Source organism: Phlebotomus argentipes, unplaced genomic scaffold (genome assembly GCF_947086385.1).
Source record: "Phlebotomus argentipes unplaced genomic scaffold, Phlebotomus argentipes genome assembly contig_15, whole genome shotgun sequence".
NCBI lineage: Eukaryota > Metazoa > Arthropoda > Insecta > Diptera > Psychodidae > Phlebotomus > Phlebotomus argentipes.
Genome location: NW_026776181.1, coordinates 11,409,597 through 11,437,114, shown reverse-complemented (window position 1 = coordinate 11,437,114; position 27,518 = coordinate 11,409,597). Strand labels below are relative to the sequence as shown.

At 41.7% G+C, this 27,518-nt stretch overlaps 3 protein-coding genes across 3 annotated transcripts in view; 2 read left to right on the top strand and 1 right to left on the bottom strand.

The window, feature by feature from the left end:
* Positions 1 to 23,035, top strand: part of LOC132262717 (death-associated protein kinase related) — a 57,635-nt gene extending 34,600 nt beyond the window's left edge. Inside the window, exons 2-4 of the mRNA XM_059762064.1 lie at positions 19,403 to 19,615; positions 20,749 to 20,924; positions 20,986 to 23,035. Coding sequence (XP_059618047.1) covers positions 19,403 to 19,615; positions 20,749 to 20,924; positions 20,986 to 21,836 — 1,240 coding nt within the window. The 3' untranslated portion in view covers positions 21,837 to 23,035. The remainder of the gene's footprint in view (positions 1 to 19,402; positions 19,616 to 20,748; positions 20,925 to 20,985) is intronic.
* A 130-nt stretch (positions 23,036 to 23,165) lies between these two features.
* On the top strand, positions 23,166 to 24,297 carry LOC132262545 (zinc finger protein ubi-d4). Its single transcript, XM_059761824.1, has one exon. It carries the CDS (start codon positions 23,413 to 23,415, stop codon positions 24,295 to 24,297), a length of 885 nt encoding a protein of 294 aa, XP_059617807.1. The 5' UTR covers positions 23,166 to 23,412.
* A 988-nt stretch (positions 24,298 to 25,285) lies between these two features.
* On the bottom strand, positions 25,286 to 26,479 carry LOC132262544 (replication factor C subunit 5). The gene is made up of 3 exons (XM_059761823.1): positions 26,385 to 26,479; positions 26,252 to 26,316; positions 25,286 to 26,194 (listed from the first exon to the last, which is right to left on the bottom strand). Exons 1-3 carry the CDS (start codon positions 26,417 to 26,419, stop codon positions 25,299 to 25,301), a joined length of 996 nt encoding a protein of 331 aa, XP_059617806.1. The 5' UTR covers positions 26,420 to 26,479; the 3' UTR covers positions 25,286 to 25,298.
* Positions 26,480 to 27,518: the final 1,039 nt, after the last annotated feature.

The window sequence follows — 27,518 nt, the reverse complement described above, 5'->3', positions numbered from 1 at the left end:
AAATTCTCGACAATATTGTGCAACATTTCCAGATGAGATTCCTCATGTTGAGTCAACATTTTTGCTATCTGTTCTAGAGAAAAGAAATCCCTCCTTGTCTCATTGTTCCCAGCAAAATGGGATTTTGCTTTTCATTTGAAATGGGAGCTATCATTTTTACTTGTTCTAGTAAAAAAAGTGTGCATCAGAAAAATTCCCACAGTTGCTGGGTTGTGTCTGGTTGGAGGATTATGCATTTTGCTATTTCTCTCTCCTTCTTTCGTCAAATTGAAAGTGAATTTGAAGAACGTCTATTAAATGCTTTATGTCTTTCATTGTTTCTCCCTTCCATGCCAATTCGCCTATTAATGCAATGCTGGGAGTTGTGTGTATATGGCAAAAACTTGCGAATGCAATTATGATTTTGATGGGTATGAACGGTCTGTAACTGGCTCTATTGACGGAGAGACGCTAGCGACGACTAGTCAGGTCGAGATGATGATGGTTTATTGGAGCTCCACAGATGGATTACAGATGGACTAAAGCGTCTGGATCTCGCCGGTGAAACATCAAAAGGGATCAACTGTTGCTCCTCAATGACTTCTCGCAATTCTTTGTCTTGCCACAAAATCGCCAGTCTTTTTTATAGGTTCACATTTCGCGGACCAGTCCAGCTCATATCCATATTTTTATTGCGGCTTTTTGGCCCGAGAAGGAACTATATTCACGCTGTGGACTCGTTCAAGAGGTCACGAGCTGTTTGTGGTGTTGTTTTGGTTTTTGATGAGCTGTTTTATAGGACGGGTTCATTTTATGTGGATCTACACACAGAATTGTTGCTGTCAAGAGTGTCAAAATGGAAAGTTTAATTTTATCTGGGCGTACAATTCCCTTAGTTTATCAGGACGTTTCAGGGTGGTCCACATTAAAATCCCACATACTATAGCCAAAGGTAACCTTTGAGATTATGATTTTATTATCACTTAACCGGTAATATTATCCCCATATCTTTTACCAATTCATGTCACATTCTATGGCTTTTCGGAGAGAACAAGGCAAAATCTTTTTTTGTGATCTTGTTCTTGTAAAAATGTCATGTTTTTATGGCCCATGGCGTGAAATAAGAGCGGCGGAACCGCATAAAAGAGTTGCTGGATGATATAGAGTCCAAAGTATCTATCTAATGTCTGAAGTAGACACTTCCTTTACCAATTCTGTCCATGAGAGTGTGTCTTTGGCGTCATATACAAACTTGATCTTGAAAATTCCTCATGAAGTATGTTGAACATGCGACTCTCCTGCAGAAAAACTATTGGGACTGTGCATGAATCGCCAATGCGAAGGGGAATTGCATTATCTGGACTTGCGAGAGTGTTGCGCAACTTGGAATTTTCATATATAAAATAAACGCACTAATCGACATTTCTTCGATCTCACCTTTGCCAGGCAAATTGCCGTATTTAATACTGTGCGGGAATTCAATGTTGTGTTTGTTCTCAGCCCAGAGCGGGCTAATTTTTTCTCCAATCTCACTCTCAATTCGAAGGAGGGAATTACTGGCGTGTGCACAGCTTGTTTTCTATAGTATACGCTCTGACTAGAGGTCATTCATGGGAAGGATTTTTTCTACAGAGGCAAACAAACACAGAATGCAACAATTGACTTGACAACAGGTTAAATGGGAAATACTCTACCTAAGACTATTCACTTTAAAACATTCTCAAGTGTTTTAAATCAAAAGTCCATACTCGAATTGCTACATTGGCAATCGCTAAGATGAATCGCCATAATCTTAATTTAGCATTTTAACAGTGAGAGCTCACGGTGAGGCAGACACTTCAAGTACCTCAGTCTGTGAATTGTTTTCTCAATCGTGTGATTTGTTTGATTGAATATTTATCAGTTTGGGGAGAGCATATTTTCCGTAGCATTGAAATCATGGTGAGAAACATGCTGACGCAGAAGGTGGAGAGAGAAGGTGTCTGTGAAACGGAAAGTTATAATCCATCAGTATATTTTTCAGTTGAACTTGTACTTTTGGCTTTCCTGTGCCTCGCGATATATGTAATGGGAAAAAATGCGCAAGATTAGCATAAATTTTTCCTTATACAAATAATATGCTGATTTCTTTATATTGAAAATGCCGCGCGACAACTTCCGCATAAATCACCCATGGCTTTTTGTGTGTGTGGTCTCACCTTCTTTTTCAATTGTATTCCTCCGTGTCTCATGAGAGACACAGAGAGGAGGTGTCAATGTTTCCCCACTGAAATATTAATCAATCAATGGAATTGTAAATTGGAATGTAATTGCTCTCACTCGTTGCGTGTGTTATATAATACTGAGTGCGCTGTGCATGGTTGAGGGGAGTCAGATGTAATTTCTGGATTGGAATGCAATGTCATAATTCACTTGGCTTGGATGTGACATTATCCGATGATGGAGGAGAGATATTTGTACGTCTGCTGGGACAACAAATATTTTCCTGTTGCAGATTTTCTATTAATAAAAGGAAATGAGTAAGAGAGAGAGAGAGAGAGACATTTGGGTGGATTACGCATTGGGCAATTATGGGATGAGAAAAATGCAAAAAGACACAGTTTCACAAGTCATATTGCCAAGGAATTTGCAGTGGAATTTCGGGAAGAGGCATGAAAAAATGGACGGAGGAATTTTGTGTGTGTTTTTTTTTCATGTGATTCTCCGACAAGCTCGATGGTGTAAAATTGCATATCAATGTGAGGTGTGTTGGCGAAAGTATTTGGGTGTCGGCGGGAGGGCAAAGGCATCGCGATGGCACCCTATAAATAAATTAATGTTTTCACTATCGAGAACTAATTATAGACTTGGGTAAATCTTAGGCCGGTAGCATGGCAAGGCAAGAGATGTGACAAGAAGGGAATGTCGCTCCCTCCGCACGAGAGAGAGCGATGCTATTTTGATATGGTCGAATTGGAGGAATATAAACGCGCAATGTGCCTGAACTTTGTGCATATAGGCTGAGATGGGATGGAAGGAGAGCCACTCAAGATGGCCAAAAATAGAAGTTGTCTTTCACTCGCGCCCTATAGAATAGATGAGGAGAGAATGCCAACGGGATTTGCTTAATGCTGAGGAATTTCTTCTGAATACATATGACTCATTGAGCATATGGGCTATTTTGGGCCATCCACTTCGTCAATTTTCAACATGATCAATTTGTGCGTGTTTGGGGGAAATTAACCGAAGGCATTTTCATGTTAAAAGTCAACTGGTAACATCTTCTGACTGATTTCGAGAGTGACACGCTACAATATGTGCATCAGCTCCTGATTGTGAGCCTGGAGAGTGCCTCTCGTCGCGGCATGGCGAGAGACCTTGAATTTGGGATGCTGGGCACCTCATACGGAATTTCACCCGATGACATCTTTATTGGTCCATTTGATGAGATTTTGGGGAAGGTCTTTGCGTCGTCTGGCAGACGGGAATGATGCTAGTGTGAAGGATGAGCCACGCGCCAGGGAAGGAAACCATTAATTGCGTGGAAATAGCACGCATTTCTCGAAATGAGATTTTTTTCCCAGCACGCCAGTTAATTAAAAGAAGGCATGCAAGAGATGAATTTGAGTTCATGGATGTGATAAAAATTGGGCCTGTCTTTCATTGAGCAACGCACATGCTTGTCCGGATGTGCAGGAAGTCAAAGTTTTATCTATTTGTTTGTTCTACAGTCTTTCTTATATGCTGAGATTCTTCAATGAGGACGGGTTTGTGTGAGGAAGAAAGTGAAAACGGGAGAGAGAGAGAGAGAGGCAATGAAGATAATGGCAACCCCTCATTGAATTAAATGTTGCATTGGAAAGTGTTAAGTGACTAATTATGTGGTTCTCCAGAGTTACCATCTCACTTTCATGCTCAACGAAAAATGTTGCACAACATTTATGAACATTTCTATGACTGATGGCTATCTTTCTGCATATTTATCTATGCCTCAGCCACTTGTGTGTTATTATTTTCGGGGTACTGGTGAAGTTGTTATGACACTATCTTTCCGCAGGTAGTTCTACAAGTTGTTATGCTGCACATTGCATGCCCGCCTTTCCGCTTCTTGCCTTTTCAACACACATCGTCACAAAGGCAGTTTCACACCTAATATCAATTTCAATTGAATTAAAAATTGACCGGGAGAGTCGAAAATGTAAATATTGAATGCGAGTGGAAAATCGCTTGATAAAATCTAATTAGGAAATTCACACTTTGAAGAATATTAACTCTCAGTGTGAAGTTAAATGTTTAGAAAATTGAATTTCAGTAGACACACTCAAATGCACAAAGTTATACTGTGCTTCCAAGAGAGAATTTTTGGAATTTGAGCACTATAACTTCTTGACTCATTCACACTAGCAAAATGATCGTGTGAAAGGTGTTTCATGTTGTCTTGTGTTATACTTTTTTCACCATGTGAACCCCTCGCTTGCTCTCTGCTGTTGTGCCCAAACAAACCAACTGCAAAATTTCAATATAGTCTGGGCTTCTTTTCAGTTTGTCTCGCGCACCAGCACAAAAATGAGCGTGTTATGTTCAAATTGCACCACGAAATGTAGCAAATGGTACACTCAGAGTAATGTCTTGCGACTTGACCCAAAATGTGACATTCTGCCACTATCTCATGAGAGCAATGAGAGAAGGCGAATTGGCTCAGGCAAAGCTCTATTGTATCACATACACACACACTGTGTACTTTCAGTCTCCTTTTATATTGTGAAAAAGTCTCATTTCACGACAAATGACACGGAAGGTTTTTCTCTCACCTCCATCGACGTTTCACCTTTTGTGCCCCACATGAAGAGAGGGACTCTGTGAGTCACATAAGAATGGGGATTGAGCTGAAATAGTTCTCAAGACACTTAATGAACTCTGTAGATTGCGAAAATGACTGGAGTTTTTGTAGCGAGACCTTTTAAATGAATTAGTCTGGCACTACATTGTTGCGAATCGGACGCTTTCCTTCTGCAAAGCCCACTTGTCGTACAAATGCGCTGAAGGTGTGAAATTCTGGTTTTAAAACTATAGAGAACATTACTTGGCAATTGCGAAACTTGCTAAAGTAAAACTAATCCATTGAACTTGAGTACTTTATTGGGCTAGAGAAATTCGGAGGAAATATTCCATAAACATAACATATTTAAACATGTTTGAAGAAATTCCTAGACGATGCATAGATCTCTCTATTTTCATCCTCGTCAACACTCCCGTCCAATTTTCAACTCATTCGTCACAGAATGAATGCCGTGTCTCTTGATATAGGCTGAAAATTTGTGTGGCAAAAGAGATCTTTTCATATATGAGGAAGGCGAGAATTTGTCTCAAACTTTCCATGTTTTGTGTATAATAATATTTTCTGGTGAGCGATGTGGTCCCATTTTCAGCCTCCCTTGTTGCGTCTTGAGTCTGTTCGCGTCTCCGGTATTTCTTTGCAAATTACTAAACAATACCAGTAATGTTGATGTAGCGAAAAGAGACTCTCTTTAGTCACACAAGAATTGAGACATTTTTGCGCGTGTGTTGAGACAGAAAAGGGGAAGTTGAAGGAGGAAGTCATTTCCAGATCTGTATGGTTGAACAATTAAATTTGCCACAACTATGAAATAAACACACCAGTTTTCACATCTCTCTAAGCGACTGACCTAATTGTCGTGCCAGAGACTCAATTTTACTGCCAACTCAGGGCGACGCTGAATGATGTGTAAAACACTTGAGCTTTATATCGTCTCGCGGTAGTTAGTTAGGGGAGTGTAGAGCTGTGGTTTTATAAGATTTTCTTGTCGCGCAAAAACTTGTGATATTGTAAATTGATTTTCCAAATAACAGACCATCTTGCCTCTAAGTTTGGCGCTTTTTCCGCCATTATTGTACCGCGAGTCGCGCACTCTTGAAATTACCATGCTGTGCATACTTTTGGTTCACTGAACTTTTTCCAGCATTGCGTATCAGACTCCACAAAGTATGCTTGGAGATTGTGTACACGATGACGGGAAAAAAGTGTACTTATGGCAAAAATTGAGGAGAGAATGAAAAAAGCGTGGCCTCAAGATCCAGGAGGCATGCTTCTTGGGACTTTTGGAGGCACTCCAGCTGTGAGTTGAGACATGAACACATATGAGAGCGATGTGATCTCTAATTTCGCACGTTGGGAATTCTCTTCACATAAAAATCCACTGGCTGGTGGCACTTGAGGAATGTCTTACAACACCGAGGCGACTCATTTCCTCCTCTTTTGCTCTTTTTCGCTGTGGTCTTCACCATCAGCAGCTGGTGGCATCAACGAAACTCTATACGCGCAGCTCTTCCATATTTAATGACTGTGTCAATGTCAAGCATTTTTGTTAGTGTGCACACAGTGGAGGAAATGATTAAAGACTCGTCAGGCTTTTTGTTGCTTTTTCCTCTGCATTTTTACGGTGTGATGGAAGTTTTCCAGGTTGATGGGCTGACTCTAATTCCATGCCCTCAACTGTAGAGTGAGAGTTTTCAGCAAGATTTTTAATTAGTGGACACATATTTGAGAGAGGAAGAATCAATTTGGAAGTTTTCCGGTCGAGATGAGAAATGTCAGGGAGAGAAATTGATGAGTTTTTGCGCGCCCATCGAAGTAGAGGCTGCAATTAAGTTGATGATAGTGGCTTTACGGCCGAAGGAGAAGAAAAAAATTAATGATAAACACTAAAGAGCACTTTGTCATCGCGAGCTTCTTTCACTCGGCGTTGGAAGAAGAGTTATAAATTTGCCTGGTGAGTTGTTTAGCGCGGGCAATGATCTAAATACCTGAAGCGTGAGGAGACAGTCTGAGAGACATGGTGCAATAAATGACTGGGAATTAAAGTAAAATTAATTTCACATATCTCAGCATAATGTTGTTGTGCATATTTATGAAATGTTGGACAAAATGTATGATTTAGTATTACGCACAATTCATAATCTTCCTGCTCAGCTGAATTCTGTTCTATGTTGGCACTTCTTTGCGAGCGCAATGGACAGTAAATGTCGGGAAGAGTGTGCAATTTATACAGTGTATGTAAAATATTTTATTGGATGTGGATTAACCTTGCGCAAAAATGCATTTTATTGCACCTTTTTGAATAAATAACCCTAAATTGCTATTATGAATCTAAAATGTGCTGCAAAATGCAAGACACTTTGGCCATTTGCATAAATATTCTAGCATTAAATGCTATGACTTCTGAGGCATTTCCACCCAGAAATCTAAGCCTCTTGTGTCTGTGGCGATGCCATGAGGAAATGATACAGTCTCGCAATGTGTGTTTAGAGATGAGAGACAGTAAATATTCAGTTGATCGCGGGAGATTGTCGCGGATCTGCAGCATCATCAATTTTCGGTGTCTCGGCATGGGAAGGAATTTATGTTTACGTGTACAATATTAATTTCTTGCATAATTCCCTTACCATTGACCATTGCAATAAGAGATCATTGTTGCGGTAATGATGGGAGATGATCATATCACTCAACGGTTTTCTGGCGGTTATGGTGACTCAGTACAATTGGAATGTTTCACGGTTGGTCTTTTTTCTGTCTCGCACTGTCTTTCCTACCATGGAAATGACGATGATGTGAGAATTAATGTGGAGAGAAGAGTGGAAAAAAGGTGTAGGCTTCCAATTCCACTCGCTCAATTGTTTTCTGGGGTCGCGCGTAGCTCATGAGATGGATTTCCTCTGCTTGAGATACCGATCCTTTCCTTTGTCCCATTTTTTTCGTCTGAAGCGCCTTATTTAGCTAATTAATGTGTGTCTCTATTCTACTTTCAGGTAAGACGCCTTTGGGACGGGATTTCTGAGAAAAGGAGGAGCTCAGGGATTAAATCAACATCTAAATGTTGTTAATGGAATGAATGGACCTTTGGAAGCTGCGCGAGTCAGGTGCAATTTATAATATTTTATTTGAATGGGCGCTGACTCTGAGTTCTTTGTTAGCCAAAAGGGTCAACATGACCTTCTTTTAACGCATAAGTCTCGACAAAGTGACCGGCCATGCCTAATTACGAGAATAATGTTTCATTAAGAAGTGCAATTGAGAACTTCCTGCCTACCTGACGGAATGTACACGTATTGTTCTGACGTTCTTTGCTTGCGATGACCTAAATTCCTGTGCGTCTAACTGCGTTTCCGCAACTTCTATCTCTAGGCGCGTATTTTTGCTAATTTCCGTGAATTTGTTTTTTCTTTGAAAAAAAAAGTCTCATTAAACCCACTGGAAAAAGAGCCTCTCTTTTGGGCATTGTTGAAACAATACACGCTCCTTTGGTAAAAGCAAGCAAAGAGAAAGAAATCAGTAGTGATGAATTCTAACAAGATAATTTCGTACTGTAAATAATAACAGAGTGTTTCGCGGTTCTTTCCCAAATCAAGTACAGCAAATAGGCAGGTATTTATACAGGTGTCGATGTAAAATTATGTGTAACCCATGGCCTAAATGGGTGTTCGGTAATTTTTTGACATTTAAATGATTATTTACTTATGAATTTTCCAAGTGTTATTTGTCTAATGCCTGTACTTGAGTGCCATGAGATTGAGATGTGACGATTGAAGGTCCGTTTCTATGCGTGAAGATGGAAGTGTGTAAGCAAAAAGAATCTTGTTAAATTTCCATTTTAACACATTTTCATGCTTATTTGCCGAGATAAGAGAGTGAGAGAGAGAGAGGGAGAGAGATATGATGTGTGTATTCATCATGGATTTATGGTGTCATTTGTAAATTGATTTTTTCTCCTCTTAACTTGCCCTAGCCTTTGTCTCTATTTCACCTGGAGTCTGTGGTGTGCTTAGGTTTTTTGGTCACAACGCATGCGATGTTGTCTCTCTGGGTGAAGAAATAATTATGCAAATGATTTAATTCCTGCTTCTCGTCGCGAGACAATTCAATCTGGCGCGCAACAGACGGTTGATATACAGTCTTCACATGGTGTGCGGTGTTGGAAAACTTGAAAATAGAATAATTTGAATATGAAAGAATAATAATTGTATGGACAAGAGCTGGAGAATATCTTGTAAGGCATTGCGTATGGTTGTCTATAGATGCAAAATTGAGTGGTGAGGTGCTCTTGATTTGTCCGGCAGTCAACACAAACAACACTGGCAACCTCAGAGTGGTTTCAAGCCAAGTGTGGGCATCAGACTCTTGTAGATTTTCTTATTCATGCGCCTCTGTTACTCGTTGACTCCTAATGTCTCATTCATTTGAATGACTTTCAGCTGGAGAGAGGCTGAAAATTTCCAGGAAATACTGTTTGAAGTCTGGACACTCATTAGCAATGTGTTGCATTGTCCGAAAGTGATATAATTGCACTTGTGACCACTTCTGGTGCGAAAGTCTAAACTTTTGCTACTTAATCACCTCTTCAGTGTCTTTCCGGGCAAGACTTTGTGGTCCATGGGAGGAAAAGGCGAGTCTGTGGTGTTCTAATAGTCATCACAAAGGGGGAGAATGATTAGTAATAATGAAATTTATGTGCGTGAGGAATCATTCAGAGAGACAGCAAGCAAGAAAAAATCGAAAAGTTGATTGTTGCAGCATGACTAAATAAATAGTTAACTTGTTGGTTGCTTTAGCTGTGGCAAAACTTATATGATGACTGGTGAGATGAAGGGGATATAAAAAGGCTAAACAAGTGGATTCGCCCACATTCTACCTTTTTGCTTAGGCTCACTATTCTCTCATTTTTCGCATTTTAATATTTTTCTCTTCTCTCTCGCGCCGATTCCACTTGATCATGCGAACAAGTTGATCCATACTATTTGTGTGCTGTATTTGTCCGGTGGCTGTCGATATGTCTGCCTTTTCCATCGCGCGAGAGCGCCCCATTTTTGGACTCGGGGCGGAGAATGTGGTCTTGATGGCTGGCGAGAGATTACCAGCGGAGCATTTTCACTGATTCAGTAATTAAGTTGTGTGTATTGGCAAAATGCGTTGATAAAAGTTCACCTAACTAACCTACTCTTGGCGAGTGCATTGTGATGGCTGTTTTGCACCTTCGAGAGTGTACAACAATCTGGAGGAGAACGCAGACTAACCGGTCCAGCTACTTTCCTTAAATTATATGCCTGCGAGAGTGTCGTGGCGATGACGGCGGGGCTAGAGATGCTGTGCTCCAGTGTCTGAGGTGATGATGCTGATGCTTTTGGCCGGGGGAACATCAATGGGATCCGGTGTGTGTCTCGCGAAGGGGGAAGAGCTGACTAAAGAGTGTGCTGGCGGTCTCTAAAGTGAAATGATCTGAGAAGGCACTGGGAAAAGGGGTCGTAGCGGAGGAGGACATGTTCATCTCGCACAGAGACGCCAGAGAGAGTGCCAGCAAGAGATCAAAATCTGACCTTTGTAACAATTTCACACTTGCAACGTTGCCCGAGAAAAACAATCAATAAACAATGCTCGTACAGCACTTCACAAATGCAGAAAAAAGAGCCGATAGTGAGAGAGGAATGAAGACGAAGTTCAATTTAATCTGTGGATTGTGATAAATTCCCATGATCTCTTTTTTATCTCTTTCCCGCGACCGACTTCCTCTGTTCGTCACTCTCGCTGTCGCCGATTGAGCAAAATGCTTATTTTCATGAATGAAATTCACAATTTCCTCAATAATCATTCAACTCGATTAATTTAACGAGTGACAACGTGGCATTTATTAAAATATCACCACTTTGATTTGATTTCTTCCCATAACAGACTAAGCTGAGACTCAGATGGAACTCGTGGCGACGCGATAGTGATAAAATTCTGGATTTGAATTAATTTTTGGGAAAATGCTTTAATTGACTTTTACTGCGCAGAGAGCGACTATTTTTTTGTGGTTTGAGCCATGAGAAAGTCATAAATTGGATGATTAATATTAGGTCAAACGAGTTCCGGACTTGTTAACAAGAGGTTGAAATGTCCTTCGCGGATCAAGAGGTTCTGGCATGGAATTGAGAAATGCGGTAATCCACCTCTTCAGTTTTCTAACAAGTCACACTTATCAGCTGATAAGGCCAGCTTAGCTATGGAATGTTAAGCCTCTATCGCTTTATAAGCACTGACAAATTGCAATTAAGTATTTGCAGAGTGTATCAGAGTTCAACATCGTGACAGCAAACCTTTCTCTCAGTCTCTGACGTTTTTGGAAGCACTCAAGAATGTTCTTATCAGCGGATCATGTTTGTCGTGGCATTGCTCAATGCAAAATTCCCCGAATATGCAGAAATGTGTGCTCAATTTTATTATGTGGAAAACTTGCTGTCTGAGTGTGTTGATTTGTGGGCGAAAATCAATTACATGTGATCTGTGAGAAGAACTTGAGCATGTTCATTTTGAGTTGAGTGCGAAAAAAGATCGCGCGATTCACGAGAATTGAGCGCCATGCACTATTATTTATTGAAATTAATTGCAAATATTTCACGAGAATTAATAATTCTATGTGCAGAGAGACAGATTAATTGGTCTGGTGAGACTTCCAATAATTTTCTTCAATGGGACTCGCAAGAGCTGTGTAATGTGAGATTGTTGTCATCGCATGACACAGTTTCACAGTTGATGGAGAGCAAGAGTTTCCAGTGTAAAACCTATAAAGTGGATTAAATTGGTGTGTAGCGTGGCTGCAATAATTCGTCGGTTGGGGCATGAAATTCAAAATTGCATTTTCGTTCGTATAAATTAATCTCCTTAGCATTTTGGTCTATGATGAAACCCGATGGTTCACTACCGAATCGTCGACTTGCATGAGTTGACTGCTCGAGTGACTTTTCATCATTGGCAATTGCGGTGGAAAAAAGGCCATAAATGAATTTGTAACGCCGACCAGACGTTTGTTTTGAGACGCAATCATCTGGCGTTATGATATTGTTTAACTACCAGCAGCAGCGATATGATTTGGTGGTGAATTATAACTTTAATATGTATGCTTGATATATGCGAAAGTGGACAAAAGTAGGCAGAATGAGAGACTGGAGAGAAAGAAAAGACTTTCTCGCTCAACACCATACAATTTATCCAATTTCATCAATTTTGAGCGTGAGTGATGGTTGTATTTGTAGTATTTGTAGCTTCTCCACCTTCTCGGGCGATGCCTTTTTTTCGAGCCACACATTTCATTTGTACGCCATGTACTCTTGTTCTTCTTTAATAATATCAACATCCGGCATTGTTGGTCCATTCCGAAGGCATTTTCCTGGATCTCACCACTTCGTCGGCTGCAGTATTGCAATGCGAGTGGCTGAGAGAGAAAAAAAAACACGCCGAGAGACGGAATCAACGAACCATTCCATGCTATAGCATTTATGTGAGGCATTTTCAGACTATTTTTCCATTCACGAAGAGTCATTTTCAGCTGCATATTATGCAAAATTGTGTGAATCGAGAGTTCAAAGAAATCATCTATCACAAAGCATGAAAATAGGAAAGAAAAATGCATGAAAACGTTTTATGAAAAGTTGTGAAAAAATTTGTCCATTAAATCCGGTTACATTCCGCCATGTGAGATAATCTACAAATGAGGTCTCAAACTTTTTGACCTTTCAAATCACTTGTCACGTTGAAGCTAAGAGAAATTTTAATTATAGAAGTTTGAGAAACTAATCTTCGTCGATTACATAATGCTAATGTAATCTTTATTGATTGCTTGAGAGATGATCTCATCTGATCTGTCTCTTGACCTGCGATTAACCCAGAAAACTTCCCGCCAAAAGCGGAAAAATGCAATTTTCATTTTAATACCATGCGAAATCCCGTAACATGTGTCGCACTATACGAATTGTAGTGAGATTGTATAAAAGAAGATGCACAAGAGCTGTGAATTTAGCATTCATCGCAAATTATCACCCATGTCATCGTTTAAGGAAAAATTGTGTAATTCTCAGCATTGTCTTCGCACTTTTCGATCGCGCGCGAGTTCCGGATTATTGTCTCCATGCCAGATGACATGACATGATTGTTGTAGAGGAATTTCGCAAGTTTTTATCCATTCGCAATCGAGAAAAAGAATCCATCGACGAATTCCAAGTCAGTGCTAAAGGAAAAATAGAGCCGCGCGGCGCGGCTCTGGAAAATGAATTAAATTATCATAGAGAGAATAACGCGCAGTGTTCTTTTAGTTGTTATCGTCGCGATAACTGTGTGGCGGTTTTAAATTGAAAAATTCAATTTGCGATAAACAATTTATATATTGTCGCTTTGTCTTTATCTCTTCCTTTCTGTCTTGGGCGAGATATTGAGCGAAGAGTCTCGCAGCCGAGTGTTTATATGGTCATAATCGTGTAAATGATAATTCCATGCGAATATTCCATTCAAGAGACTCTGCGATGTTTTTCTCAAGAGGCCAAACATCGCGCAGTGTAATTTACAATTTGTGGGTAACCTTGACAGATTTCCCCTCATTTTTGTTCGCTTATAAATTAGTGCTAATTATTGAAAAATTCTGCCTTTTTTCTTCTCCAATCTATTCATTGATTGGATGTGGAATAGAAACAAAGAAGCAAGAGAGAGAGAGAGATTACATTTGGATTTATCTAAGCGTCTTCTCTTGAGGCCCTCTTTGACACAGAAAAGCTCCTCGGCCATTTCTTGAAACATTTCAATCAAATGGCTTTTTTGCATGACAAGGCTTTAAGGCCGAGGCCCTCGAAGAAACAGTTCAACCAGTGGCATCAATCTCTGAAAAATTTCACATTCCTTCTGGGACAAGATGAACTGTGTGCGGCTACAATGGTAGAAAAAGGCGTGAGAGACAAAGAGAGTGCAAAAGATTACTTCCAAAGTGGCTATTAATTTTTTTCCGCTTAATTTACACCTCCAAATTTAATGTTGAGATGTTTTTCATGGGATGGAATTGTCTTAAGGCTTGCCTTATAAGCTTTGGGGTCCGGGAGTTTACCAAAAATTTTCTATTTGTACTTTCTCGCAATTAGTTGAAATAATTACAACTCTCTGTACACACAGAAATGTATACCATGGCTTTGAAGTTGCTTCTTTTGGCCTTAGCATCTCATTTCCAGCGGATTTGTAGATGTATATAAAAGTTGTGGATGGCAAAATTATGACCATAAGAGAGACGTTTTCATTCACAACAACCACGCTGCTCTGCTGCTAACGATGAGGAGACATAAGAAAGAATGGAGCAATAATAAAAAGACACCGGCCTCAGGAGAGTATCAAAAATTATACTATGACATAGTGTGTGAGAAGGTGATATGAATATCGAGAGAGGGAGAGAAAAAATGTGAATTAAATTAAATGAGAACGGATGGACATGAAAGTTACATATAATTTTTTGAAGTATTGAAGTCGGAGCAATAATTTCTTCAGCGTTTAACCAAATTGCCCTCTTGGCTGTCCCAGAGAGAGAGACATGGCCGTTTCACCGTCCAAAGAGACCTTAAAGGCATTTTTATTGATACTAATTCAACACCCACAGCTCGAATCGTCACAGTGGAACACGTCTTGTTTATTGTGTCGATCGCCCAAGGTGGGAAAGTGTCATCCTCATGGAGGAAAAATCCAATAAAATCAGACAGATTAATGAGGATACAATTTTAAGAGTGCGAGTTAGAATACAGTGAGGTTCAAAATCAATATTAAAAGTTCATCTAGATGAAATTATGAACATTTTTGACTATAGAATTTATCATCAAAACCGCGAATATATTTAATGGGTGAAATAATCAAATTGACATCGTAAAAAATTATGTTGTAAAGTAAATCTGAGAGTTGATCTTCAATTCGGTTGATCTACAATTTTAACGTATAGCTTATAATTTGGAAATATGTATGTATTTTTGGTTCATGACGTTTCTCAGTGTGCGATATTGCATTACTTCATCATCTGAACAATGCTGCTCGTCAGTGTGTATCAAGAACGACTCCAAAAATGTTGTTCCACTTTGTTGTACCAACAAGAATACCATGCAGCGAATCTGAGAGATTGTGTGGCGTGGAAGGGACTTTCATTTCACAACACTCCACACATAAAGTGGAAATTAGGTTTCATTTCCTACACCAACAGCAAGTCACTTTGGCCACCCACTGGACAAGAATGATAATGAGAGAAGGAAGGTTGGTGGAGACATGAAAATTGTTCTTATCTATTGAGAACAAAGTGTTACACCATCCCAAAAGGCATTTGGATATTCGGAGATGGAATTCATGTGTTCTGTTTTTTTTTTCTTCTCTCTCTCTTGATGGTGGAATGCGCGCATAGCTTTTGTGAAACAGTGACACTTTTCACGGGATTGATAGAAATTTTTCACTGTGCCTAATTCCTTGCGTGATTCTCTACTCTTTATTTTCTCTTCTAACAACCGATTCTCGTGTTTTTCTTCCCAACTTTATGGTATCTCCATCAATTTCTTGCTTCATTTTCAACATCTCCTCCCTCACGATGGATAAATAATTGTTTAATAGAGACATTTCACTGTTTGAAACTCTCTCGTGTAAGATTAATAAATTGACTCAAGAAGGAGAAAAAAAATTACATGTGAGAAACTATGTATAAATACTTTTTTGGTCATTTGTCTGAGGGAGAAAATAAAATTTTTGGTGTATTAAACTCTAATCCGCATGGCAAAAGGAGAACCCAAACATGGATTTCTTTTCTCTTTCATATTTCTTCTCATACTGATAAATAATGAATGAGAATCGTGACATGGGCGGGAATTTGAAAACAAAACCTCTTTTCCGTGCAAGATCGAAATTTATTTATGATGTCTATTGAGTTCAACGGGAGGAAAATATGTTTCTCTCGTTTCTCTACTGGAGCGAATCGCCATGGAGAGAGATTCACATTATGCGATGGCCTCAAAGAGTCGTACAGTAATGCCAACAAGGAAGTGAATTAATTGGGAGGTTCCTGGGAATGACACATGTCAAAGGGAATATGAATTTGAAGTAACCGCCTGGTTAGACGCATCGGAAAATTCTTTGCATGCATAGTTTTCGTCACTCTCTCATCACGTCTTCTTCTTGCCTTATAAATAGCACCCCATTGTCTATAAATACAACTTTAATGCACTTTGTAAGGCTCGATCTTCACTCTGTCTCACTCTGTTTCCCTTCCCAACCGATTACTCATTCGCACACCATCCTTTTAATCCACAAAGAATGCGCGTAAAACAGCCATTAAATTCATTCAACTCTCCACGCAAAATGCCGATATAGACTCTAAATTAACTCGCATCTCTCGAGCCTTTCTTCCACATGGTGGGATTCCTCACTTCCTGTGCGACTCAGTCGCCACTTTATCATCCGTCAATTTGCTGCGTGTGTGCGTGGAAGTATTTTTTTTTACACCAGCTGGGATTCTTTGGCATCACTCGTGAGGTATTGGCCGAATGCATTGGCTTTTCATCAGCCGAAGCAGAGGGGGAAATACCGGAAAATGCTTCTCGTGAAATTCGATATGAAAATGTGAATTCCAAGCGGAGAAAATGGAAGACGAAATGCATCCGTCAGAAAAATTAAATTAGCTGGTTCAAGGCTTTTGTTTATCGCACTGCGAGAGAGGTCATTTTGAGAACATTGAGGGATTACATGCAAGGGGAGGATGGCGAATGAACAGATCTGTAATAATTTATTTGCTTTTGTTATCAGAGCTTAAATTTGCTGAGATGCCATTTTTAGATGAAGTTTGCCGAGTATTAAAGATCTTCCTTTATGAGTTGCGAAGAATGAGGTTTCATTCAACAAGACTTTTCGGTATTTTTCCTGTTTTTTGAAGTCTGTTGAAAATAGCTTGAGGCTCTCTAATTTCATTTTCGACTTTTATTTTCTCGATAAATCCCCCCTAAAACTTGACTTCCTAGAATTCTCAGCAATTAAATTTTAATGCTCATTCACGAGAGGATTCACCATTTAGAGGCGAGGAAATTAACTTTCCCTCTTCCCAAAGTGGTCAAATGATTAAATTTTTATGCTTCTGCAGCGAGATGAGTTTTGTAGTGTTTGCTACATATATGGGGGAATTTGCATTTTTGGCCGAACGAAAGCATGAGAGATTCGACAGCGCGGCACAAAGAACTTGTGCAAGTTGCTCGCGTTCTACATCCGCAATTGATGGAAAAACGAGAGAGTGGCAGGAGGAATATTAAGTACAATGATATATTGCTGGTGAGACAAGCTGGTTGACCGCCTTCTCTCTGTGACCATTCACGTCTTCCACTTTAACCTTTACACTCTGCCATCGGCTGCTGGCTGCAGAACCCATTTCTGGCCACTTTGGGATGCTGTGCGAGTGTGTATCTCTCCATGGCATGAGACTAATGTTCCTCTATTAGTTTTGTCGTCGATGTCGCCGTCTTTCTGGATTGCTAAGACTTTTCTCGGATGGCGAAAAATTAATATTCATATTATACGACAGTAAAATGCTGAGACAAAACCCATGTCTTTTCCTGTGTGCGAGGTTCTCATGGTGGAGTCTTGGTTGATGATATCGTGTAATTTTTCAATTTCTAATATTACAAATGATCTCCTCTCGAAAAGGTCCATGGGAGCAGCTGCAGGTTTTCACTTAAATGCCTTCTTGTGTCTCTATGCTGAGGAAAATTGTTTCTGAGAGATGCATAATGTCGAGAGATGGTCAAAATAGGAGATGCTAGAAGGCAATAAATATCATTGATGTTGGATACAATTTCGATATACTAATTCCGCGTTGGATATCCAAAAATGGCTTCTCATATCGAACAGCGCGAGAGAGTCATTGAATTCTCTGCATGCGAACAAGCACGATAGTTCAAGGAATATGTGCGGGTGATGAAGAAGGTAAACTTGATGTTTACATTTGCAGTCAATTTGCACAAGAATTCCATGTTTTTTCCCCTGTATTTGGTGATGAAGAGAAAGAGAGAGAGAGACTCTCTTTTTTGTGTGTGACTCTGCCAATCTTGTACTCCTTTTCTGCCAAAATATATGACTTAGAGATCAAGAGAGTTCATCTCATCGCGCATTTAACCGTGAGCATCGCATGTTAGGAACGTATTGATTTTCGGCGAAGATGATTCTGTGCAAATTAAATTTATATTGTCCAAAAGAAGAGTCTGCGATGTTATGATCATTTTTCTAACGGATTTCTCCTTTGTGGTCATTGGCATCATCGTCAAGATAAACCTCTTGAGTGAGCGCGAATCTCTTGTGAGCCAGTCAGAATATCGAGGGCATTAATCAATAGTCACAATCTATGCTAGTCACCACTCCCGATTCTCGTTGATTGTCCATCTCGGTGCGGTGAGGTGACGAAGGAGGATGCTTCGTGGAGCGTTAGCCAATATGGGATTAACCCGCGATGAGTGGGTGAGGGAGTGTCACACGGTATTAAATTCATGAATGATCTCCAAAAAGATTTCTCACTCGTGAAACTTCATTCATGGCATGCTTGAGTGTTGAAAAAAAGAAAAAAAGGAGGAAAAAGATCGGTCGATGGGAGAAAAAAGCGAGTTTGTGGCCTTTTTCTCTTATCGCTTTTGCTATCTCATTGAAGAAAATTGCAATTTTCAGCACGCAAAGGGTCGATGCGAGGCTCTTCTGCCGTCTTGCTGAGACGCACGGCAATACGGCAGAAAGTGCAGAGTTGAAATCGAAACCGATTTTAAGATTCTGGATGAATAATGAAGGATTTGGGAGAACTCTTTTATCCATCGATTAACATTGAAATTCATTTTATAAGATAGAATGACATTTTCCACATCTCTCAGGTTGCTGCATTTCTAGATGAAATCCGTATTTTGCCACATTTTCAACTCTGTGCGTGAGACATTTTGCAACTAATGAGTGCTTAGGCTCAGAAAGGTAGTAGAAAAAAGGAAACAAATGCGCGCCTCTATGAAGATACACGGTTAATGATGGATGAGGAGTGGAAAAAAGGAAGAGTAAATAGGGAAAAGTGACTTTTTCTCTCTCGTTTGCCATTTTCGTGCAATGAGAGTTTTATGTTGGGTGTTTTTACCTGAAGAAATTGGAACATTGATCATCTCACTTGATATAAAGTGAACGATGGACAAAAATGATCATGAGAAATCAAGACAAGCTCTCGATGTCGTTTGATCATATGATCGCAGCTCCATCATCTCATCGTCATTGAATGAATGAAATGGGTTTGACTTGAATTGATACTTGGGCAGATAGTTTATGGGATTTTATACGCATGTTGCAAAAAAGTCAACTTTCCGACGCGAACTCTATGCGAGACGCCCACAAGACTGCTCATGGATGGAGCCAGCCATAATTGTCTTTATCGTCGTGTTGCTTAACGCCTGAGAAAAAATGAATGTGCGGGGAAAAATGAGCGATATTTCGTATTTTAGTCGTTTTTATTGTAATTTATCTCCCAATTGTTCCTCTTCAGGTGGACACAAATTTCACTGTATGATGTCTCTTTACCTGATTGTCCCCCTTTTGTTGTGTCTTTCGCAGAGGGAAGTTCGCGGCAGTACGGAAGGCTGTCCATAAGAAGTCAGGCGTGAGTTTTGCCGCCAAATTCCTGCGGCGCAGGCGTCGCGCTCAGTGCTGGGCGAAAGATATCTGCCATGAGATTGCTGTCCTGATGCTCTGCTCAGATTCAGAACACATTGTTAAGCTGCACAGCGTCCATGAGACAAGGTCGGAAACAGCGCTTATACTCGAACTGTAAGTACAAAACATTGCATATTAAATCCATTTCGCACATCCCCGTGAAGATCCTATTGTGCAATAGTACTCGAGAGGCGATCAATTAAGTCTGAAATAAGGCGCACGAAGTTCATCTCGAAAAATTCGGTTACTACATCATTTGGTAATTTGGCGTGAAGTAATGCATGATCTATCGTGGTTTTGCAATGCGATCTCGCCAAAGCGCGTCTCACGAGGAACGTCGAGACAGCTTAATTTGAAAATTCTCGTTTTGATCACCTTCATTCGCACAAGCGTGTCAAGTCTTGACAACTCTCTTTCACTCTTTCGTGCTTTGGCGCGGACTTTATCGCCGCGACGTTCGCCCAGAAGCTGATAACACTTGCATAATCTTCGCGAGAGGTGAAAAAGGGGAGAGAAGACATTAAGTACGTGACCGTTTTCACAGACTTTTCGGCTGAGCTTGAGAATTTCAAAATACGTCAGAGAGAGTGAGAAAAGGCGATAATTTAGTGATCAAATCACCAAACATACAATTTAGAGATATTCTGTCCGCTCACGTGTCATAATGAGTTTTTTCTTCCCGACTTTGAGGCATAAATTTGTCTATAATGAATCAATTTATACTTGTTAGAAACCGGTATCAATGGACGGAATGTTCTTGTCTTATTTGATGTCTGTTAATCCTTTGCGATTAAGCTTTGGCTTCCTGACAAGCTCATTTTGGGTATCACTTGAGAGAGAAGCTTTGTCCCAGAAATTGATCTTGTGCCATGGAGACGAAATACAGTGAGAAAAATTTAAGTAGAGCCGCTGTTTTAAGAACAATCACAGCGAATTCACGAGGAAACCCTGGAAAAATGGGTGTCGCTTCACCTTTTTGATCTTACCAAATCAAACACTATTAAAGTCTGATGATGAATAGCTCGCGTGTGATTGAATTATAGTTCCGTATTTGGAGTGTTTACGCACTTCACGCTCTTCAAATATTTATCAGTACTGTGCGGCATTAACTATTTATGAATTGCACGAATTGCACAATACAATTATGGCCATTATGCTGTCTTTTGCCATAACGCGTGATTACGATTAAGTTCCAGCTTCGAAAAAGTTAAACGAAGCAGATATTTAAACACTTTTCGCCTTTGCAGAGCGACTGGCGGGGAATTGCAGGCAATTCTGGACAATGTGGGTGAACTGACAGAATCCCAGGCGAGGACGTGTATGCGTGAAATCCTGCGAGCACTGCAGTATCTGCACAAGAAGTGCATTGCCCATTTGGATTTGAAGCCACAGAACATTCTGCTGTGCGGTGAGAATGTTGAAGGTGAGGAAGAAAATTATCTTGGGATGTCCAAATCTATTTAACATGGTATTCTTTTGTTCAGATGGCCTGAAGCTGTGTGATTTCGGCATCTCGAGGATCGTTGAGGAAGGCGGCAAGATCTGCGAGATCCTTGGGACGCCCGACTACGTGGCTCCGGAGGTTCTACAGTACGATCCGCTGTGTCTGGAGACAGACATCTGGTCTGTGGGTGTGCTGGCGTATGTCCTACTCACAGGATTCTCCCCCTTTGGCGGAGACACGAAGCAGGAGACCTTCCTCAATATATCACAGTGTTCACTCACCTTCCCCGAGGAGCTGTTCGAGGGCGTGTCCGCCGAAGCGATTGACTTCATCAGGAGCGCTCTGCGAGTGAAGCCCTGTGACAGGATGAGCGCGGCCGAGTGTCTAGAACACAAGTGGCTGAAGGAGCCGCAGCCGAGCCGATACCTCAGCGATCCCGCCACGGCAGAAGCCACAGAAGAGGAAGAAGAGGAGGAGGAGGAGGAAGAGTCTGACGATTCGGACACCAGTGATAACAAGGAGAACGTCGCCTGTGCCACCAACAAGCCAGAGATGGAGCCGAAGATCCTAATACTCAGTCACCACCAGGCCACGTTGTTCCCGGACGCGCCAACGACACCCAAAGTCAGCCGCAAGGCACCTCCGGACTCGCCGCCAAGCGTGAAGGCGCTCGTGAAGAAGTTCCAGCTGGACAACCAGGAGGTGATCGACGTGTCGCCCAAGGCAGAGACGGGCGGCACTCCGGCCGCTGCTACGGGTGAAGATTGCTCGGCGAGATGTGCGGTGATCACGTGCCTTGCATGCGCTGGACTGTCCGTGTCCGCGTGTCGCCATCACACCAGCCCCACGTCGCGCAAGGCGATGAGTCTGGACCAGCGAATAACGTGTTAGCCAGCGAAATCCACTGTAAGGGAAGTGTATAAATTCATCGTGAAGAGCAGAATGCGAGTGCCTCAGGGATAGTGATTTCCCAGTGTGGGTGGGAGAGTCACACAGGCGCGTGCGTGTCCGTTGAGCAGTGCGGAGGGCCCCAAGTCACCCCAGCAGCGTCCAATTACTGTACTTAATTAGCACAAATCACTCAGTCGAGATGCAGAGGTGAATCTCTGTCCGGAAGGAGGAAACTTTTAGACATGATGAAATGAAATAGCCAAGATGTAGGTCCACAGTTGTAGATTATATTCAATATTGCACTCACAGCATAGCACTACTTCCTCTGGGGTGAAAGTCACGGGGCATCTCTTCAGGTGGCACAACGGACAACCGCTTGAATTCGAATGTTTGACATCACACACCTCCTGTCATGATCACTAGCGACACGTGAGACCAAAAGTGCACTTTAGCGGAAAACAACGATGATATCATGAATTTGCTCTTATTTATCACTGCGATAATCGCACAAACCGGAGAAATGTATCAATTTGCCTCCAAACCCAGTAAGAAAGCAGAGGTGGCAAAGAATCAAAGAATGAATTTTGGGGGAGCGTCTTTTTTCTATAGAAGTTAAATTTCTGGTTTTAATTTAATAATGTGTAGTGTGTACTAAAAGATGAAACGAGAGAAAAGGCGAATTCTTTCCTTTTTGTATAAGAAACAATGATGTTGTGTGTGTGAATGCGTGAGAATATTGAGATTTTCTGAATATTGAATAGCTAAGAAGAGGACGAGAGAAGTTTTTTGTGTATAGTTAAGGACAATCTTAGCTTTGAGAATATGTAGTTATCATCAAAATTCTGTATTATTAAATTATATTTACGGATTTTTTGCCTCCCTTTCTATAATGAAAAATCGTTAAGCGCCAATTTTATCGTTAGAAGTATTTATATTTAAAGAGGAAATAATTGCGAAGAAGGAAAATGCGGTGCCTTTTTCACACACACGCCTGAAAATGAAGAAAATTGTTGGAGAAGCGACGCCAAATTCACATGTAAAAAGAAATTTTCCTCTGTTCAGGAAGAAAACTTACTATAACATGCAGTGAAGCTGCAGTGAAAATGTGTCTTTCGCCCATATGAATTTTGTCTTTTCTAATTTACAAACGAGCTATTATAGAGGAATTTTTAAAAGGAGAAATAAAGTTTGTGATAAGAAAGCGAATGCTTTGACTTTCTTGAATGCAGTTGGAAACCCTTCAACAGAGCCGGTCTTTCACTCGATCGCCACGCCCTCTGGCAGTGAAGTGAGCCGAATGTGGCGGCTGTCTCTCTCGCTCTCACTCCCATAAATTGATGGTGGTGAAACAGTTGTCATCTGTCAGTGATTGAGGTGTTGAAAAGGGCAAATTTCGCGATATTTCCGGCAAATCCGCACACTTGCTGTGCGTGGGGCGCTACTGTGGGTGCCAGAGTAGTAGCCGGCGGTGTCGGTGTGGCTGGAAAGTGCGTGGCGTAGCGTGAAAATGACGATGAAAAGTGCCACCATCGCAATCGCCATCTGCCATTGAAGCCACCATCAACCCCGAAGCAAGATGTCCTCGGTGGACATCCAAATCGTGAGTGGGCCGAACCTGGAGAAGATCGAGAGCTTCCTCAATGACTCCACGTACAGGGAGACCATTGAGTACAGCGCCAACTTCAACACACGCCTCTGCATAGAGAGACGACTCCGCCTGCCCTTCCTGGACCCTCAGACGGGCGTCGCGCAGAACCATTGCTCCCTCTACATGAGCCGGCGCCAGCGGATGCCCGGCTTCCGGGAGGGGCAGATCTACACGTATCCGGCCACGCGGTGGCGCAAGAGCCGTCGCCAGTACTTGGCGAAGATGTTCAGGCCGTTCAGCGGGCTCCGCAGGGCGGACTGCGCCCCCGTGCCGCCACCCGACGACGGCGGGGACTTCAACGGGACGCTGCTGGAGGAGTCCTCGTCGCTAGGCGGCGCCGACACGAGCGACAGCAAGGACAGCCAGAACCTGAAGGAGGAACTGCCCAAGGACTGGTTCTACGACGACATGGACATGAACGACCTGGACCAGCTGGACGAGCCCAAGAGCCCGGACGACGAGTACGACTACGATCCGAGGTATGGCAACAAGAAGAGGAAAAGAAGGGAGAAGAAGGCCAAGCCCGGCCGCAAACCCATGACTGCTCTCCATTCGGACGCGCCACGCAAGGGCCGCCCACCGGGCGGCGGAGTAGCCGGCGGGGCGCGCCGAGGCCGGCGCAAGAATCTGGTGCCGGCCGCCACCATGGGCACGGGCAGCGGCGCCACGAGCGGCGGGCGGCTGGTGGAGGTGCCCAGCCCGCCCACGATCGAGCCGCCGTCATTCGAGTCGGCTGCCGCCGCGGTGGCCACCACGCCGCGCGACGCCGGCAGCCCCAACAGCGAACTGAGGAGCTATCGGAAGTACCTGTAGGACGCCCGGGCCACGTCACAAACGCCGCAGTTCGCGCACTCCTTGTACATATCCTCACTTCTACCCATATTTAATTCTTACTCCCCCTTCGGACTCGTCGCGAGCATCACACAGGAGATCAGCCCCGCCCTCTCCCACTCCCACGCCGCGCGTCCGGAGCCTCTGGACATCACACGGCGGCGAATGACCAACGCTTTTGGGTGAGAGTTGGTTTCAGAACCCAGGAAAGAAGACACATTTCTTTGTATTCGTGAATTCCTTACCAAATTTTGGTTGAAGAACCCCGTCTTATCAGCAGCGAAGTAACTTCAGAACAGTGGCGTAGTGAGATTTGGTTAATCATTTTGCAATCCGGCTTAGAAACTCATTTTGTTATGAGCATTTTTCAAACACAAATTCGATTGACTTACTTAATTGCATTGATTGATTTGTATTTTTTTCAATCAAACTTCCTAGAAACCCTATTGGCCAAAGGGTCTAACTACCCAAAACTAAAACTAACCTGGTACATTTCACGAAGTTAACTAATGCTTGTGACGCCACTGATTTTTAGTTCTTCAACCAACTTCGCAGAGGCAAGTAAATGGCTTGAGTTGGGCAAAAATTGGCCAAATCCACCATTTATTTCTCTCTGTGCTCCTCCTATCTCGTCATGTACTTTTGCATTAGACTATTGTGAGACATTTTAAAACTATTTAATGGGGTTTTGCAGCGGAACGCCACATGAAATAATAAATTGGGATATAATTATTTATTGAGGTAAAAAAAAGAGCATAGGAAAGTGAACATTTTCGATATGATTCTTTCTCCCATTTGATGGAATTTAAGAGACAATTCGCTAATTTTGCAGACTTGCAGTTGATGAAACCAAAATGTAGTGAATTATGTAAGACGTTTGGTAAAAATTACAGAGAAGTAATAATAAAAGATATTTGGATTCTATATTCTGGACAATTTATTTCGCGAAACAAGGTTGAAATGCCGGTAAAACATGCTTTCTATCATCCTTCGATGGTCACCAAGTCGCGGGTTGTGTGAAAGAGCGACACTAGCGCGGAAAGCTGGGGATTCTCATTGCATCCAATCGCCAAGCGCTCTTCGATCTCCGCCAGTTTGATGAGAATCACGCAGAGAACTCGAGGCGGGAGTTCCATGCGATGAACGTAGCCGTGGATCTCAGTGATGATGTCTTGCAGAGCCAATCCCTTCAGCGTCTTGAGATTCTGGATGTTCCTCACGGTGTCCGCGAAGTCGGGCTCATTCAGCAGCCAAGTGGTGATGTGCTTGATGTCTTCTTTTTGAGGATGACCGACGCATGTGTACACATTCTCCTCGGTGACGCTCTTGAAAGCCATCCAGGTGCTCTGCAGCACGTTCAGAACCTTCCTCATGTCGCCTCCCGACAGAGTCATCAGCGCCTGCTTGCCATCCTCAGTTGCCGAGACATTCTCCTCGCGAATGACATAATCGAGCCTCGGCAAGATCTGCTTGGCATGCAGAGGGGCGAAGCGGAATCGCGTGCATCTGGACTGCAGAGCTGGAATGATCTTGCTCAAGTAGTTGCAAATGATGCAGAACCTCACGTTGTCCGTGTACTTCTCGATAATCCTCCGGAGTGCATTTTGTGCATCATTCGTCATCGCATCCGCTTCATCCAGGATGATTAGTTTCACTCCGCCACTGAAGATTGTCTTGTTAGAGGCGAACGTCAGGATCTGCCCACGGACAATGTTTATCCCACGGTCATCGGATGCGTTCAGCTGCAATACCATCGAATTGAACTCTCCCGGATTGTAGAGTTTCCGGATGCACGCTAAGATTGTGGTGGTTTTTCCAGTGCCAGGCGGACCGTAGAAGAGTAAGTGTGGCAGCTGACCCTCATCGATGAACTTGGTAACTGTAAATGCCGGAAAATCAGAAGAAATTTATGGAAAATAGATTGAAAATCACTAACTTGTTGAGATGATCTCCTCGTGGGATATCAACTCATCCAGCGTCGAGGGACGATATTTTTCCACCCTGAAAGCAAAAATGATGTTGTAAAGTAATCAAATGCACACACTTCCGCCAGGTTTTAGTTGATTTACCATGGTAAATTCTTGGTTTTCTTGTCCATCACCATTTCTGAACAAAGCAAAACAAACACTGGAGTTTGAGGTTATGCCGCCACTGTTTCTCACCTCTCACTGGCAACAGCGCCACCAATGGCGAAATTCACTGTGCACTTTGAATTTGCATACGCAAAACAAAAGTGTATATATGTAAAAATATTCATAAGCGTACATAATATCATTTCATTCATCAAATTACATCAATAAAGGTACAAAGATTTAGAATTCAGCTCCATGATCAGGATAAATAGTCAAGAAAATGGTGAAATTTGCAAACATCGCAACGAACGTTAGAGTGATTTAGCCACAGACAAATCCGGTTTTTGGATAATTTCTGAGTCTAGCCCGGTGTGCAGACTTTCCTCAGGTCAGTCTTTCACTTTGCATCACATTGAGGAGTTCGAGATTGTTATTGTCTTATCTCAATGTGGTTTTTTTGGACTTTGAACCAAAAACCTTGAAAATTTAATAATTATACTCATAATTGAATGAGAAAAGTGAGATACATGAACTTGATTTTAGAATCTTTTTAGTGCCAGTGCATTTCAATAAAATGTGACTCTATAAATCCTCAGAATTTTGTGTGGAAATTTCCATTGCATTTGACTAATTCATATAATGACAATGTGTTGGTGAAAGTTCAATTTACACGTAAGAAAATGCAACTTTTCCCAAGGCGGTGCCCATAAATCTATTTTTCGTGACAATACGCGCATATAAATCGCTTTTGAGTCTTCTTATTGTCAACTAAAGTTTGCAATTGAAGTGAAAATTAGCTAACATACAATTAAATTAAATAAACACTCTCCTAAAAGTTATGTAAAATCACGGATTGTATGAATGATTGCCTGAATGCAACTGTAATAAATGTGTTCAGAGAAATGTCGAGTAATGAGAGTAAATATTGACTTTTGTACGGTTGTGAAATAGAAAATTAGCCTGGATGAGTGTCTCTTTAAGTCGTAAATTGAATTGGAGAGGCTTTCGAACTTGTTCTCGCCACTATCACTCATTGATAAAAAGAGTCTCAAATTGGCGATTTACACCAAAACCAAAATGAAAAAAATTGGAAAAATGTTGTTTTATCAAGTTGAGATAGGTTTATTATGT